The sequence below is a fragment of the Tigriopus californicus genome, chromosome 4 (assembly GCF_007210705.1).
Source record: "Tigriopus californicus strain San Diego chromosome 4, Tcal_SD_v2.1, whole genome shotgun sequence".
NCBI lineage: Eukaryota > Metazoa > Arthropoda > Copepoda > Harpacticoida > Harpacticidae > Tigriopus > Tigriopus californicus.
In genome coordinates, this window is record NC_081443.1 from 1784469 (window position 1) to 1799765 (window position 15297).

The 15297-nt window shown below is 42.8% G+C and overlaps 2 protein-coding genes across 2 annotated transcripts in view; one reads left to right on the plus strand and one right to left on the minus strand.

The window, feature by feature from the left end:
- LOC131879907 (uncharacterized) overlaps nucleotides 1-10908 on the plus strand; it is a 17773-nt gene extending 6865 nt beyond the window's left edge. The window contains exons 4-16 of the mRNA XM_059226400.1: nucleotides 78-221; nucleotides 485-568; nucleotides 848-990; nucleotides 1435-1527; nucleotides 1711-1810; nucleotides 2520-2777; nucleotides 3686-4501; nucleotides 4760-4872; nucleotides 5221-5428; nucleotides 5856-6535; nucleotides 6607-6811; nucleotides 6883-7019; nucleotides 10683-10908. Of these exons, the coding sequence (XP_059082383.1) occupies nucleotides 78-221; nucleotides 485-568; nucleotides 848-990; nucleotides 1435-1527; nucleotides 1711-1810; nucleotides 2520-2777; nucleotides 3686-4501; nucleotides 4760-4872; nucleotides 5221-5428; nucleotides 5856-6535; nucleotides 6607-6811; nucleotides 6883-7019; nucleotides 10683-10743 (3042 nt within the window). The 3' untranslated portion in view covers nucleotides 10744-10908. The remainder of the gene's footprint in view (nucleotides 1-77; nucleotides 222-484; nucleotides 569-847; nucleotides 991-1434; nucleotides 1528-1710; nucleotides 1811-2519; nucleotides 2778-3685; nucleotides 4502-4759; nucleotides 4873-5220; nucleotides 5429-5855; nucleotides 6536-6606; nucleotides 6812-6882; nucleotides 7020-10682) is intronic.
- A 47-nt stretch (nucleotides 10909-10955) lies between these two features.
- On the minus strand, nucleotides 10956-14444 carry LOC131879908 (proteasomal ubiquitin receptor ADRM1-like). Its single transcript, XM_059226401.1, has 3 exons — nucleotides 13988-14444; nucleotides 11748-12408; nucleotides 10956-11270 (listed from the first exon to the last, which is right to left on the minus strand). The coding sequence occupies exons 1-3, from the start codon at nucleotides 14345-14347 to the stop codon at nucleotides 11053-11055; spliced, it is 1239 nt and encodes a 412-aa protein (XP_059082384.1). The 5' UTR covers nucleotides 14348-14444; the 3' UTR covers nucleotides 10956-11052.
- Between the last annotated feature and the right edge of the window lie 853 nt (nucleotides 14445-15297).

The window sequence follows — 15297 nt, forward strand, 5'->3', positions numbered from 1 at the left end:
GAGTAGGAGTAGGAGTAATGGTAATAACAATGATGAAGATAATAATGAATGTTGCTCTTGTGCTTGTTCATTTCCAGGAGCATCACAAATTGGAAAGGAAAACGCAAGAAGCTGAACAAGAAATCAAGAGCATGCGGGTGGAATGCAAAAAGCGACGCAAAATGATTGAGATCCAACAAAACTGTCTTCTCAATCGCAAAGACCCGACCTCTTTTGAGAAAGTGAGTTCCATAATACGCTACTTTGTCATTGAGATAATGGATTGATTGATTGGCCAATACACTCAGGATCTTTCTTGAGAAACTCTTTAGCAGACATCGTAGAAAAAAATAGACTCAGGATCTTTCTTGAGAAACTCTTTAGCAGACATCGTAGAAAAAAATAGGTCCAAATTGGAACAGACTCGCCTCATTCATGGGCGAATACCTGACCTCTCCCCTTGATATCGATCCATTGATCCTTACGTGATGCTTCCTTTTGACAGTGTGGTCTCTGCCCGAAAACCTTCATCAATCGGAGTTATTTGGATTCGCATCTCCAAAGACGTCATGGAAATCAAAGTTCCGTGGTAAGTAGGGAAAAAGTTGGATAATGTGCAAAGTTTGTGCATCCTCGATCCGCACGAGGGCTTTGGAGGCAGGAGGGGGGGGGTCTCTCTAGTTGATTTGTCGTCGAGGTGTCATGATTGATTGCCCCTCATAAGGCTAAAAATAACATGGCGGCAAAAGTAGGTTGAACTTGGGGGTGAACTTACTTAAGCATATGCTTCTCTTAAGTGGAAAGGGTCTGTTTCCATATTTTCATTCAAGGTTTGCACATTTTTGACCCTTTGCCTGTTCCTTTCTAGCCGCCAACTTTGTTCCCTCAAGGACAAACGCAAAGAGACGACAGAAGCACAAAAGAAACTGGGAAAATCGACTTCATTGCGTCTTCAACGACAATGGCAGCCTCCCATTCTCGTCAGGGGGCCCCTTCAGATTCAAAGGATGGGTAAGCAAACCTCAAAAGCCACTAGAAATGGTTTCAAAGATTTGTCGAGCTGTACCTCCATCCAGTCTGTCAGTCAGTCTTTTGAGGTCTCGAAAAGAAATAAAAGGAGATCACTGAGGTTCATGGCACACATGGGTGATTTTGGATGATTTGAGGGTTTCAAGGCTTCCTTCTCAATTGATTGCTTTCAGGAGTGACGTGTGTAGTGACGGCATGGCCGACTAGAGTTCTGACATGATCAAATTTGATCTCAATTATGTCTGAACAATGCGATCCCTCATAAAAGATTGGGCGTGAATTAGGTTTTAGTTCATGTCACTACGTCGCAAATGGAAAAATTTTCCTTTAAAATGTGTAAAAAAGTTAAACCATTCAAACCCAGATTTCAAGTGCAGTTTTACACTTTGGGATACGAACTATATTAAGATGTGTTTCCAATTTCAGAGAATTTGGCCGAGTGTTGATTGAGGAGAACCAACGGTTGAAAAAAGTGGTCGAAAAACTTCAGTCAGAAATTGATGAATTGGCTAAAACCAGGTACCCAAAAAAAGCCTAGTGTTTCGAGCGCAAGAACTTTTGCGTTTTTCTCAAAAATAGCGATGGATCAAAACGAAATAGTGTGTTCCAAATAAAAAGCTCATGGCTTCAATATTGTACCGCACCTTTTGGAAGATGTCTCAAGCAACTCGTCTCATCGCTTATTCTGTCTCCAATTTTCAGAGGCGCGGATCAAATGGCAGCTCTTGATGAAATCAAACTGATAATGAAGAAACAGGAGATGGAGATTGAACTTCTGCGAAAAGAAAACAATTCAGACAAGGTGAGCTCATCCAAAGCTCTCCTAACAGTGAGAGTACAAAAGGCTTTCAAACATTTCCCTGAAATCTCGCCTTCAATCAATCTTGAAAAAAGGTGCCTGTTTGAAGCTCGGAACAGTTTGCAAAACATCGCTCTGAAATGTGTTTTGTATCTATGGCCTCAATCCATGATATCCAAGGAAAAGAGGAGATCGATAATGAATCCACTTTGGTATGGCCTTGAAGCCTTATAATTACTGTAGTTCTGTTGAAATTGGAGTTTGCACTCAAAATCATCATCGAATTTCAATAAATAGACCCTCGCCAACCATCAAGTTCTTACAATCAAACACAAGCGACCCGCATCAAACTGGATTTACACGAAAAATGAACCAGAATTTTTGCATAGAATTTTGTAACGGCTCAAAAGAGACTAATCTGAAATGCCTTTTTCAAATATCGGTCCATGCCTTTCATGAAGGCAAATATTGTTTTGCTTTTTGCGGACAATGTTCCATATCACATTTGGACATGGGAGTTTGAAACGGGGCGTTAGATGACAGTCTTGTCAACATGTGCATGATATTCCGATACATTTGTACTATGTGAGTCACCGAATGCTTCGGATCCGGTGAATCCAGACCTAACCAAGCTCTGTACAATTCATATTTGCGCTGACTGGGCATGGAACATTAGTGGAGTCCTTGGCACTAATTTGCTCCTCTTTTGCAGAAGGAACAGACGACGGCGACGACGACGACAACCACAGCGGGTTTATCCTCCTCCTCCTCATCAAACTTAGACCAGGAACCGGGCAAGTTGGCAAGTCAAGAGCGTTTTTGGCAAGCCCGCCTGGAGTCAATAGTTCAGAAACATAATGAGGAGATGGAAAGGATTCAACGTGAATTGGACACCATGCAAATAGCTGCCAAACAAGCCAAGGAGCAATTGGAGCACCATTTGGAAGCAACTCAGAGATGCTCACGTCAGGTACTATATGTCAATTATTGCCGGGTTGGACCTGTGTTTTGTTTGGTTCCACTTTCTGGTCACAAATGTGAATGACAACAAGGGTTCGAATCCATTTATGCACGGTTGCAGTCCTGTGCCATGGCAAAGACCTCCCGGTAGTAGAATGGATACAACAATCGCCAAGGTCAAAGGAAGTTGAGCTATTAATATGCATCTTTCTATTCTTTCCCTTCCACTCATCCTCCTCTATCTTCTCCTCCCATTTGGCGGTGCTCTTTGCCCGGAAGGTCGTGGTTCGCTTGACTGAGCACTCAGGATCATTATGCAATGTTCCAGTGTTCCCAGGTCAGAAATGCATCCTAATTTCATATGCTCATGAATTAATGTGTCACTCGGGGCATGGAGTGGAACCATGGCACAACCAACCACTGAGATCGATGAAGGAGAGCATGAATGAACACGCCCACCCACCCACCCGCCTCCTGAGCACGAATCAAGCCATACGGAAAGAGGAGGATCGAGGACAGAGGGGAAGGAAGTCTATTTTCGAGCTCTATGCTCAATGCTGCAATTTTTGTCGCGAGAAACCTTATTGTAGGAAAAGGAAGGCAACGAACGATCTCTATTGTTCTGGTTTTACGATAAATGTTGTTGTTAAGCAGGAAAGATTGGGGGAACGCATGGTTGTGAGCCTTTCATCACAGTTGATTTTGGGCCCCGTGTCTCCGTGCGATGGGGAGGACTCTAATCATGGATCAGTCACTGGCTTCGTTTGCAAGATTCTGAAGTATCTAAAATAAACCTTAGCGAGAGAAACATATTTGAGTGAACCGGCATTCTTTTCTCCGCCAATGTATTCCAATTGTATATGATGAGTACGATCCAAAGCTTTTGCAGTCCCATGTTCCCTCGTCCTATCTTTCTAGGACGAGCAAAAGCCGCATGGTCCACAAAAGGACAAAGAAGATGAAGACGAAAAGTCAAGACAGACATTAAGCAAGGCAGATCCTCTACAAACTCGATCATCTGGAGAAGCCGGGGAGGATGGGGCCCATTTAGCCGCTTCATTGCTTCCAAGTCATCCCTCTCCCGTGGTCGGTTTTTCTGCTCCTTCGTCCTCCCTGTCATCCTCACCGTTCCCCTCAAGAAAGATCACCCAAGGAACAGGCCATTTAGAGCGACCGGTTTCAAGTCAAGAGCCTCAACTCGATAGTCGTGGTGGTGGTGGTGGTGGTGGCCTACGTAGTCGTCTTCATTTGGGGAACCTCCAGCCTCAGCCCAGAACGACCAATGCCACCGCCATTGGCGCACCAACGCAAAGACCAAGACCCAGCTGCTCATCAGTGGACGGCGGCCCAAGCCCAAGGGGACCTCTCTCGAGCAGGACAGGTCGAAATCACGCACAGACCATGGACGAGAGGGAAGAATGTCAAGATCCAAACAATGGAGATGGGGAATTGGTCCAGATTCTTGGTCGCAACCGGAGTGGAGGTCGCCCGGTTCCAGGGGACAAATCCGAGAGCACCAACCACCACCATGATCGCCGCGACCGCCCCCCAAATGGCTCTCAAACCCCACAAATCGAGGAGGGCAAGCGGCAGACCAATCGGGAGACCAATGGAATGGCAAAACAAGTGGAATGGGTGAATGGGCGAAATTTGGCGCCATTTCCAGTTGAGTCCGCCTGGGGGCAAAAACAAACGAGAGGGCCTCCTCTTGAAATGCCTCGCATTGAACCACAAGTACGTTGTGGAATTCAGAAATTGGCCGAGCCAACCAAAGAATGGATGGAGAGAAGCGCGATGGTTCTTTGGGGAGACCAAGAATACGATGCAGAAGGGGAGGGAGGAATGGGGTTTGAAACACAACTCTGGGACGAAGGATGTTTTTGATTTTGGTTGGAAGAAGTGCTCGCTTTGTCTCTCTCTCTCTCCATCTTTTCCGGGGAAATGCTTCATTTTTTTCGAGACCTCCATTTCTGCTTCTTAATTCCCCTTTAGGTTGATGGGAAGAACAATAGCTATGAAAATGTATTCAAGAGAGATCATCTGAATGGCCAAAGGAACGGAGAGCAGAGATCGAATCTTCTGGACCATGAATATGCTTCAATGAGGTATGGTACTTCTTCACAATTAGGACGCCTTTAATATTGGACCAGGGAACAGTAGGCATACATTGTGCGCTTTATCAATGACGGCTATAATAAGTAAACTTCATCCAAGAGGATAGAAGGGCCTGATTTATTCAAAAAGGGGAACAATACATATAGAAAGAGCTGTTTTGCATGAACTAATGAAACACGAGTCCGAACTTCACTCTATTATGGTAGCATTTACTCCTCGTGATGTTAAAACGCTGCAGTCTAATATAAGTTTTGGTCTGATTCAGCTATTTTTATGACTTGCGTGATCCCTTGGTCTAAAGTGTTCCATTTGTGACTTCTTAGTTTTTGATCCAACAGGAGTTTGTGGGCCAGTTCACAAGAAATTTGCCGCAGCATTAGTGAGTTGGCCGAAGAGAATCCGAGTTTTTTGAAGAAATACAGGCGAAACGCCCGTTTTGACTTGGATGTGACCTTGGAAGAACTTGGCCTTGACCCTCAAAGGACGCGCATCTCGAATTCGGAACTGGAGGTGCTTCTCAATGAAAGGAAGAAGGAGCTGAAACAAGTAAGGTTACGTCATTTCACTTCAGTTTTGAGTCCAATTTGCCATTAAGACCTTGAGCAAAAGCCAGGGAAAACTTTCTGACTTCAAGCTCTAAGAAGTATTCTGTGCCATGGTGGGGCAAATGGCTATTTGAGAGAAATCCCCTTACAGAGATTTGCCGTTGGAATATATTTTATGTGTGTTCCAAATCCTACCTCATTCCTAATTTCATTGGCTATGCAAATGAAGCAGTAAAACGAAACAGGGGAGCGGGTTCTAATTTGTCTGTCTGAAATCCTGATAAGCGAAATAGAACTACCCGTAGAATGGTTGCTTGTCGATCTTAATCTCTTTTTCTTTCACATAATGAATCAAGAGCACCTTTGCAATATCCTCCATCCTTTGAGAGGCGAGGCAATTTCACCCAAAACTCCTAATCTGCTTCCAGTCCAGTGCGGTGAAGTCCACGAGAAAGAAGTGCAAAGTGGAATTGAATGGGCTGATCCAAAGATCTGGAATTGGTTCTCTACCGGCCAGGAACTCGGTGGCCACGTCTTCATTTGAGATCCGTTTGGGTAAAAATCTCAACTCTGCCAAGAACCAAGTCATCAAGACCTGGAGAAATGCTCTTAGAACCAAGGAAAGCCAAGCGGAAACCACTCAAATTTCCTCCTTCAACACGACGAAATCTTCTTTACCCTCTGGTAGCCAAAGTGCAACCACAGACAGGCTTTTGAAAGGGACAGATCGGGCTCTGAATTCCAAGGGCCCAATCGGAGTGGAAACCCACCCGGAAGATTGCTTATTTAAGAGCAAACCATTGCCAAATATTTACTGTGATGATCCCAAAATGAAACAAGATCACCACACAGTCCTGGAACCGCCTGTTAAGGACAATCTAGAGGCTCCGATTCCGGCGCCAAGACGATCGAAATCGCCCAAAGAGAGCTCAAAAGCCAACTCCGAGATCAGTTCGATTACTCATGCAGATGTAGTCCACGACTTCAATAGCGATATTTCCGAGGAGGATCATCTTGAGCAGGAACAGAGTAGTGCTTGGCAAGATCGCAATGCGGAACCCAGCGACACAGAGGAGGACCATTCCTTTAATTGGGATTCAGAAACCAGGTAGTTACCTCTTCACCAGTCAAGAGTGAATGAGCTTGGATTCATTCAAGAACTGTCACATTAAATTTTAGCCGAGCCATTGGTAATTCAATTGCTCTGGCCGAGGTTCATGATCCCCAAGATGTGACATCGGCGTTCCAATCCATTGAGGATCTCGAAGGTTTATCGAGCGTGGAAGAGGAGCTCCTTCACGAGATTGATGCGTCAAAAATCAAGTTAAAAAAGCCGCCGCCTGGATCGAGGATTGATATGCTCAAAAACACTATCGAACAACAGGTCAAAACATGAATGTCTTTCAGTCAGACTGATCAAGAGAGTGCCTCAATAAAGATTTGCTCTCTGTACAGCTCCGAAATCGGACCCAGGGACCAAGTGGAGGAGTGGATTTGGCAGTGGAAAATTCAAAAGCTGAAAGCGATGAGGTTATGGAACTTTCGTTGAGCCCAGAACCAATATCTCTGGCCCAACGGGCTGATCCCAAAAGGTAAACAAATGCTTATCACTTCGTCAACCTTTCCTTGCCTCGTGACGATCGGCAGTTCGGAACTACATTCACTCGCTCACTTCAGGAACTGGGTCGGAATATTCAAATAGTTTGAAAATTAATGAAATAAAGTTCCAGTGAATGACCAATTTTGTTACAAATAATGCGAAGCAAAAACCACCTTTTTCGTTTTTGTTTTACAACATTACAATGACTATTGATAACTATTCGAAGTAAAAATGTAATGGCGTCACTCGTGACAATAATCTTTCCTTAAATATTAATGACCAATATCTTAGCACTATTGTCTCATCATTGCCATACTTTTAAAACATCTGGCAAATAAAATCAATATTTTTTTTGCCAAAATATGCCAAATTTATACAAGTGAAATGCAAAAGGGTCTTTGCTCATAGCGATATTGGAATCAAAATTTATGGGTTTGAATCTTATTTTGCTATTTGCAATGCTTCGCATAGTTTGGATCTCCTCAATTAAATAAACGATCTCGTTTAAAGGGAAGTTGTCTAGAAGTTGTTGGTAGAAAAGCTTACTTTGGCTCGCACAGTGGTAAAAATACCCTTTAAAGTTTTGATGTAAATTCCCAAGCACATCTTGGCATTTTTCTCCCTCAGAAAATCATGGGGAACAATTTTGATTTTATTGGCTTATGAAATTCTAGCCCACATAAAAAATTTACATACCTAAAAACATAATAAAAACTAAAATTTTCAAAAACCTACTCAATGTAAGTTGGGAGCACATTTAGTTAGCTCTTGAATGTAAATTATGATATCATCTGTTTTACCGCTTCTTAGTTACATGGAATTTAGTGGCCCAAATTTCATCGTTTTTAGCCCCAAAATGCCCCGGTTATATGTTAATTCAATTTCCGAAAGAATTGATATTGATTTTCAATATCACAAAAAAAGAATATTTTTCTACTGCTTACAAAGTCTCACAATAGCTAAAACTGCTATATAATGTCACTTAAAACACACTAAAAGTGTAATCTTTGAAAATGTGTTTTACAATCATCATGTGTACACTTAGTTATGTATTCACTTGAATTCTGAAGACGGTACATACAACAGACAATGTTATAGATTTTGTCGTTTCTTGAAGACTTTGTTGAAACTGATTGAAAATAGCTTCTTTAAGGCTTCATTGATATTTGGGAAATTTTCAGTGACCACTCACCTAAATGTACCTTGGACGCTTTTAAAAATGAATTTTCAAAAATCTGCTTTTTGAGGGTTTTAGACATGGTTGTACAAGGTTTTAACTTAATTTGAAATTATGCAAGAAATGGAAAAATAATCTTTCATTTTTGCGATAGTGAAAATCGATATTATATCTTTGTGAAATTGAGTTAACATATACCCGGGGCATTTTGGGGCTAAAGACGATGAAATTTGGACCACTAAATCCGATGTAACTAAGTAGCGGTGAAATAGATGATATCGTAAATTACATTCAAGAGCTAACTAAGTGTGCTTCTAATTTACATTGAGTAGGTTTTTGAAATTCTTAGTTTTTATAATGTTTTTAGGTATGTAAGTTTTTTATGTGGACTAGAATTCCATAAAACAATGAAATTAAAGTTGTTCCCTATGACTTCTTGAGGTAAAAAAATGCCAATTTGTGTTTGGGAATTTCTCTGGAAACTTGATAGGGCTTTTTGAACACCGTGCTCGTGTATGTTATACCAAATTTCTCAACTTTCGCATTTCCATGACTTATTTTGGCACATTTCACTAGCAAGGAAGCTTTGTGATTTTTAAAATTTTCTAAAAGACTATTTATTCTTTACCATGACTTTTTGCGTTATTGTTGTATACCTTCAGCAATCTGTAATGTTCGTCCACAGCTAACATGAATTGTCTTATTTCTACCATAAGGACAAACCCCTGTCGGTTTGTTTTCCGCAAATATTTGCCCTATGCCTTGCATTTCACTTGTATAAATTTGGCATATTTTGGCAAAAAATATTGATTTTATTTGCCAGATGTGTTAAAAGTATGACAATGATGAGACAATAGTGCTAAGATATTGAGCATTAATATTCAAGGAAAGATTATTGTCACGAGTGACGCCATTACATTTTTACGACAAATAGTTGTATAAACAATTACTCACTTTGGTCACAGGAATGACTAAAGAAAGCCCTGAAAACCGTATTCATGAAACATTATACTTGACAAAATAACTTAAATTTGAGCATATGATAGAAGCGACAAATGTTGATTGACGACCTACAAACGAGGCTAATAATGAGGTAAAAAGGTACGGATAGGATTAAAAAGAAGACCGAAGAGATGAGAGGCTTTCTTCTGCCCACGTGGTGGCTATTTGGGTCAATATCATTGGAAACTGATTCATCGCTTTTAATGCAACAAACTTCCTAATGTTCAAATGTTAGTTCGTAAATGAGTTGCTCTTCCAGAATTGCACCAGCCAACTGCACCCATTCCCTTGGCCCCCTATTAGGACTTGGATCCAGGAGTGTTCTAAGGTTTTTCGTCTCATTTTTCATTTCTGCTCGGCTCACTCTCGTGCCGGGTTGACAGTTGATATTGGGGTACTTTTGTCGAATTTCCTCATGTAGTGAAGTATCATGGTCTCAGGATGGAATAGTATTTTCTGGATGAAGATGAGCCAAGCAAGATACAGCAGCATTACCCAAGCGTGGTCGGCCGCGAACTAATTGTCAAACTTTGCAAACTTTCTCGCTCGCTCTCTCGCTCGCTCGCTCGGGGTATCTGGTTCGTTGGTTGGTTCGTGGTGGTGATGGTAGTGGTGATGGTAGTGGTGGTGCTGGTGGTGGCATGGAAACCTCGAGTTGTGTTATAGTAAATGGTCCCTAGCGTGTTTTAGCGGGATAAACTTGGAACATGATCCCCAGGAAGCTCAAACATTCATGAGGAGCACGAGCTCCTCGACGTCTAAATAAAGAATTTTCTCGAGTTTTCTTACAAGGACCTATCTCATGCCACCTTTCCGATTCCATGATAATCAATAGATTATCGCAATGTGAACGGGGATTTTTGAAAAGTGTTCTAACTCATTGTGGGCCCAAGTGGTCCCCAAGGTGGATCTCGATGGTCAAAGCTTGATGATAGAACCTTGGAAACATGGATTTGTTCCAAATTTACGATGTACCAACAACATTTGATCCTCCTCTCCAAACAAACCTAATGGGTAGTGAGTTTATCTGGAACCACTAGTGACCTTCGCTGCCGTTCATCAACCCAAAAAGGCCAACGACTACATCCGTAAAAGTTTCCTTACATGGTGTTAGAGCCAAAACTCGACTGGTATTTGATTTTTGGTTAACACTTGGGTTTCGTCGTATGAAGATTTAGCTTCCAAGGAACATAAGAATATCTTGATACTATTTCCATCACATGGCTGGCTTTCTGCTCTTGGCAGGTTCATTTAGGTCCGTCCAGAGCTCCAGTTGGGATACACGTTCGGGTGATTGGAAACATACTTGTAAAGAACAAAGAGCTGGATCTCAATGTTCGTCGCTCAAACAAATGAGACATGATCTCTTTCTGAGACAAGTTTATCTTGGGTTGAGAGTTCCTTGCTCGCCTCTTTCCGCCGCAGAGCAGCATAAAACTTGAGTCCGTATTTTACCATTATCTTTTCCCATTTCAGCTCATCCCGCCATCGTTTAACGACTCAGCCAACCGCGACCAGTTCATGGGATTCGGATTGAGTTTCTGCTCTCTGTATCACCTACTTGCCAATCTTCATTTGAAAATGTCTTGCTCATGAATTTTCCATTTCGTTCAAATCCGGACAAATGTCTTTTTTATGAGGTTAAAACTCGTTTTCTATGCATGAACCAATGCAGGGTCATAAAATGCATTTCCCGGTACAATGGAACGCGTTGGATTTTGGTGAAAGAAACATCTCGACACCGCCATCTACAGGGAACAAGCGACTCGTTGTATTCCTCACTGAAACACGCAGTTTTAAAGAAAAAGTGTCTATTTCCAGTGATGTGCGTGCCTCTTGATGGTTTTTAATCCAAGGCCATGTCTTCAGGAGCGTCGTCCTTCTTCTTTTTCGGGGCCGATTTTTGGAGGGCTTTGACGAAGGTTTCAAGATCGCCTTTGGTGGCAGCCTCCACGGCTTCAGTTCCAAGATCAAATTCACGGATGAGAGGTGCCAATTGGGCGGATTGGAATGCCGACGAGAACAGACTCAAAGCTTGTTGAAACTGAGGCGAGTTTACGGTACCTGAAATTGAGAGGGCAAACGCGATCCAATGACTTTCTCTTCGCTGCTTCGACATTTTTGGAAAACTAGGGCTAGGTCAGAGTCTTGCTCGATCGCAAAGCTTATTAATTGCGATGAATCGTTTCAGCATGACCTAATGGAGGATTTCATATGCGAATTCCTACCTGGCAAAAAAAACATTTTCGGAATAACTACCTGAAAACATTACTTGCCGACTTCGTTTTTCAAATTAAGCAATCAATGGAGAGTTTTGTAAGAAAAAAAGTACAGCACACGGAAAAACCATTTCAACAGTTTTGATAAGTGATATCATGAGCTTTAAGGCTTTACGGCTGAGCCCAAGCACGAGAAAAGGCTGCTTGGCGAGCCATTAGATGCAAGTTTTTTTAAATGTCAATGCTCGTTGTGATCAAAGTGACAGAACATGAAGCCGCTGTATGGTTGCCCTCGACCTTTACTTTTGAACATTACACTCACCTTTGATTTCATCTTGGATGTTCTGAGAGGCTTGATCCTCGGCGGGCAAAAAGGTCTTCATTTTCTTCACAAAATCAGGATTGCTCAATAACGGTTGCATGACTTCGGCCGTGAGACCAGAGGCCAAATCTACGGCAGGGCCACTGCGACTACTACCCTCCTCGGCAGCCTCAGGGGGCACATTAAGGCCCGACAGAAGGTTCTGGAGATCCATCAACTGAATGGGCGGGTTGGTCGATCTATTTGAGGTTGCACTTGCCGAAGTCGTTGCGGCCGAAGGCGTAGACGCAGCCGCCGTTGTTGTGGTCGTGGTGGCAGCGGAAGTGGCAGCGGCGGTAGTGGTTCTGGTCGCCTCCGATCTAGTCTCACTGGCCGCAAGAGTGCTACTCGCGGCGGCCGAGGACCGTTGTCGCCGTGATCCACCGCCACCAGAGCTAAGTAAGCCTCCGGGTCCGGAAAGACTACCACCGAACAATTGCATGAGTTGCTGTTGACTCATGTTGCTCAACAATGACTGGAGATCGGATTCGCCCAGATTACTCAAATCGAGTCCATTCCCAGATAGACCCCCACCCCCGCCGGATCCGCCACGGGCAGCCGCACTTCCCGGGGCTGGCGGATTGTTCAAGAGGTCATTGACTTTCTTACAGTACTCCTCGTCCTAAATATTGGAAAAAAAATAATGATTTGGATTAAGGCCTGTTCTGGAACCGGCACACTTTAAAATGAAGGCATTGGAAAAAAAAAATAATTTGGATAGTTCGGTTTGGTTATAGTAAGGTCAGGCAAGGATAATTAATAATTGGAGAATCATGTTCACAATGACCCATCCATCCAGTAGGTGACAAATAATTGCTGATATCTTTTATCAAATTGAGTTGATGTGTCAATTATTTTTGTCTTACTTCATCAGCCACAGTAATCCGATGCTTTTCTCTTAGGTTCACGCTCTAAATTGAGTTTCTCTGACCAATAATTCTAAGTTTGAGGGAACTTGTAATTTGAAAGTTTCAAACCTCAACGAACACGGAAGGAATTGGATGCGATTCCTTTGAATTGAGATTCTTTGGCCAAAAAAGAACCAGCTTATGTGATTTCTTCTCACTTCAGTCCAAAGAATCTCAACATCTCTAGCTAGAAGTAAAACAGAACCTTCATTGAAGGCCAACTGTTAATTAGCTGATAATTAAACTTTTGTACTCCGTCCATAGCATATAAGGCCTCTGCCTTTTCTTTTATGCTCATATGCATCCCATGAATCGTTGACCCAATTTAGCAACTGGGCGCAGTAGTATATTTCGAGGTTATTACAACACTTATCACGCTGAAACTCACCAACATGCATTCTCATTTTGATAATGCATATTTCAATGCCTTGGCCTCGGATCAGGGATGAGTTGACATTGTACTGACAATAAAATAACAATAAAATTTAACCGAAATCCCAAGGTCACGCACGACATCCATAAACGGAATGAATAACCTTAACACTAACATTGACAGTCTTCCTCGTAGTCTTGAATGTGGACAAAGCCGGTTTCTGCTCAGACTGCGTGCCCCCCTCCCTCCAACCCGTGGCTCGTCCTAACGAACGATTATTAGAGTGCCTGGGCTACCATGTCGGCCAGAAAAAAAACAATCATTTTTGAAGCAATTGGTTATGTAGGAGCTGGAGATTGCGTCCGTCCAAAATAAGAACCATCCCATAACTGATTTGGGTCGACTTTCAATTGAGTTCTCTGTTAGCCATTCCACATTGAGAGACGTTGGTACCAAGTTCATAGAACAATGAAAGATTATTCCAGAACATCAGACTCATAACGGGCTAGATGGCGTTGCATACCTTACCAAAGGACCACCTTACAATGTTACAATGAACGAGCCACCTTGAAAATCTGTGTCTGATATAAGTGACCCTAGCACTATTAATCCGATGATCCCATTTTTCAACGTCTGGGCCTCAGTTTTGACTGCCTTGGGTGACTAACCAGGGCAACTCAGCCACTTCAACCCTTCATTAGATCATAGCCAAGCTTACATCAAGGCTTAAATCGAGTCCCAACTCTCAGTGTCATGGCGGAAACCGGCCATTCCTGACGAATCCGAATAGCAATCACCCAAGCGAATCAGTCCTCCCAAACGGCGAAATAAGAACTAGAGCTTCATTACGCGATTTGGTGGTCATCTTGATCATGGCTAGATCAACTAAGGTTCCACTTCCATACGTCCATACAGCGTACCTTATCCTCTTTGGGCTCCTGCATCCAAAAGAACATGTTTCGTCCGGGCGAGCTCTTGAACTTCATGATGAACACGCGACCCGTGGTGCACTGCGGCACGGCCTTGAACTCGATATCGTCCGGGAAGATGATCAGATCATCCTCGAGCGTGTTGCCGTTGGATCGGTCCTTCCATTTGAAGTGCATCAAGTGATCCTCTTCGCCTTGTTCCACTTGGATCAAGCCCTTGCGCTTGTCCGGCGTCACCATCTTGCTGCTCGCGTCCAGGTTCATCTTCCCGGCCCGGAACTCCACTAAGGCACGGCTACCCGTGCCCGCACTTCCACCGCGCCCACCGCTGAATAACGCCCCGCCACTCATGATTGATTTAGGACTTGATCACACAGATTCAAGAAGGACCTAACTTCAACTCGTGAAGTTCGAGTCTGGCTCGAAAATTGGACCAACAATGACACGGAAATTTCAGGGAAATTCCAGGGAAATTCCAGGGCACGGAATTACAGGATTGGGTCAAACTGGGGATTGATTAAGCGAAATTGTGTCGCAATCCTTTCGAGTAGGTGACAGAAGCGTTGAATTGACTTGAATTTAGTTGTCTATCTAATGCTATCCAATCAAACACTGTTTTTTTAAAGAAAGTTCGTTATTTTTACTTCTATGAATCAAGCAGGTCGGACATCATAAGTTAAAATATGGCATCGCTGTCCGGAGCTCAGGGTGACAAACCTAAACGGAATTTCAAGTCTAAGAACCAGGAAACCTTGGCCGATCCATGATCGATTGGTTAACAAAACATCAGGGTCTAGATACCTGATCCGGATTTCTTCTTGAAAATGAATCGCTTGTTCATATCATGATTTGTTTAATAACTTTCCTTATTTGTGTCATAGAACCATTAATATCGTTGATACGTTTAGATAGAGGCTTTAAGGGCTATTAATATCGTATCAGGTTAGGTTGGGTTAGGTTAGGTAAGGTTACGTTCGGTTTGATAAGTTTAGGTTAAGTTTAAAAAAGTAGCACCGCGAACTAATCGGTGGAGAATAACGTTTACCCTGAATTACTGGTAATAAGTTATGGGCTATCAAGCCCACAGAAAGGACTGACTGAGATGAAGCTTACTCAAAATACAATCCATGAACAAATTAACCAGTCTATGTGGTCCAACCTTGGATGCACTTTCCTGGGATGGGAATTGTCTTTCATTTAAGCAAAGTATGTCCAGTGGTCACGATCGGTAAACGTTATTCTCCACCGATTAGTTCGCGGTGCTACTTTTTTAAACTTAACCTAAACTTATCAAACCGAAC

Excerpts from the sequence above, each read along its gene's own strand:
- LOC131879908 (XM_059226401.1), bottom strand. The coding sequence starts at position 14,347 with ATGAGTGGCGGGGCGTTATTCAGCGGTGGGCGCGGTGGAAGTGCGGGC. Across the intron at positions 12,409-13,987 it reads AGGAGCCCAAAGAGGATAAG|GACGAGGAGTACTGTAAGAA; the intron begins GTACGCTGTATG and ends TCCAATATTTAG. Across the intron at positions 11,271-11,747 it reads CATCCAAGATGAAATCAAAG|GTACCGTAAACTCGCCTCAG; the intron begins GTGAGTGTAATG and ends TCTCAATTTCAG.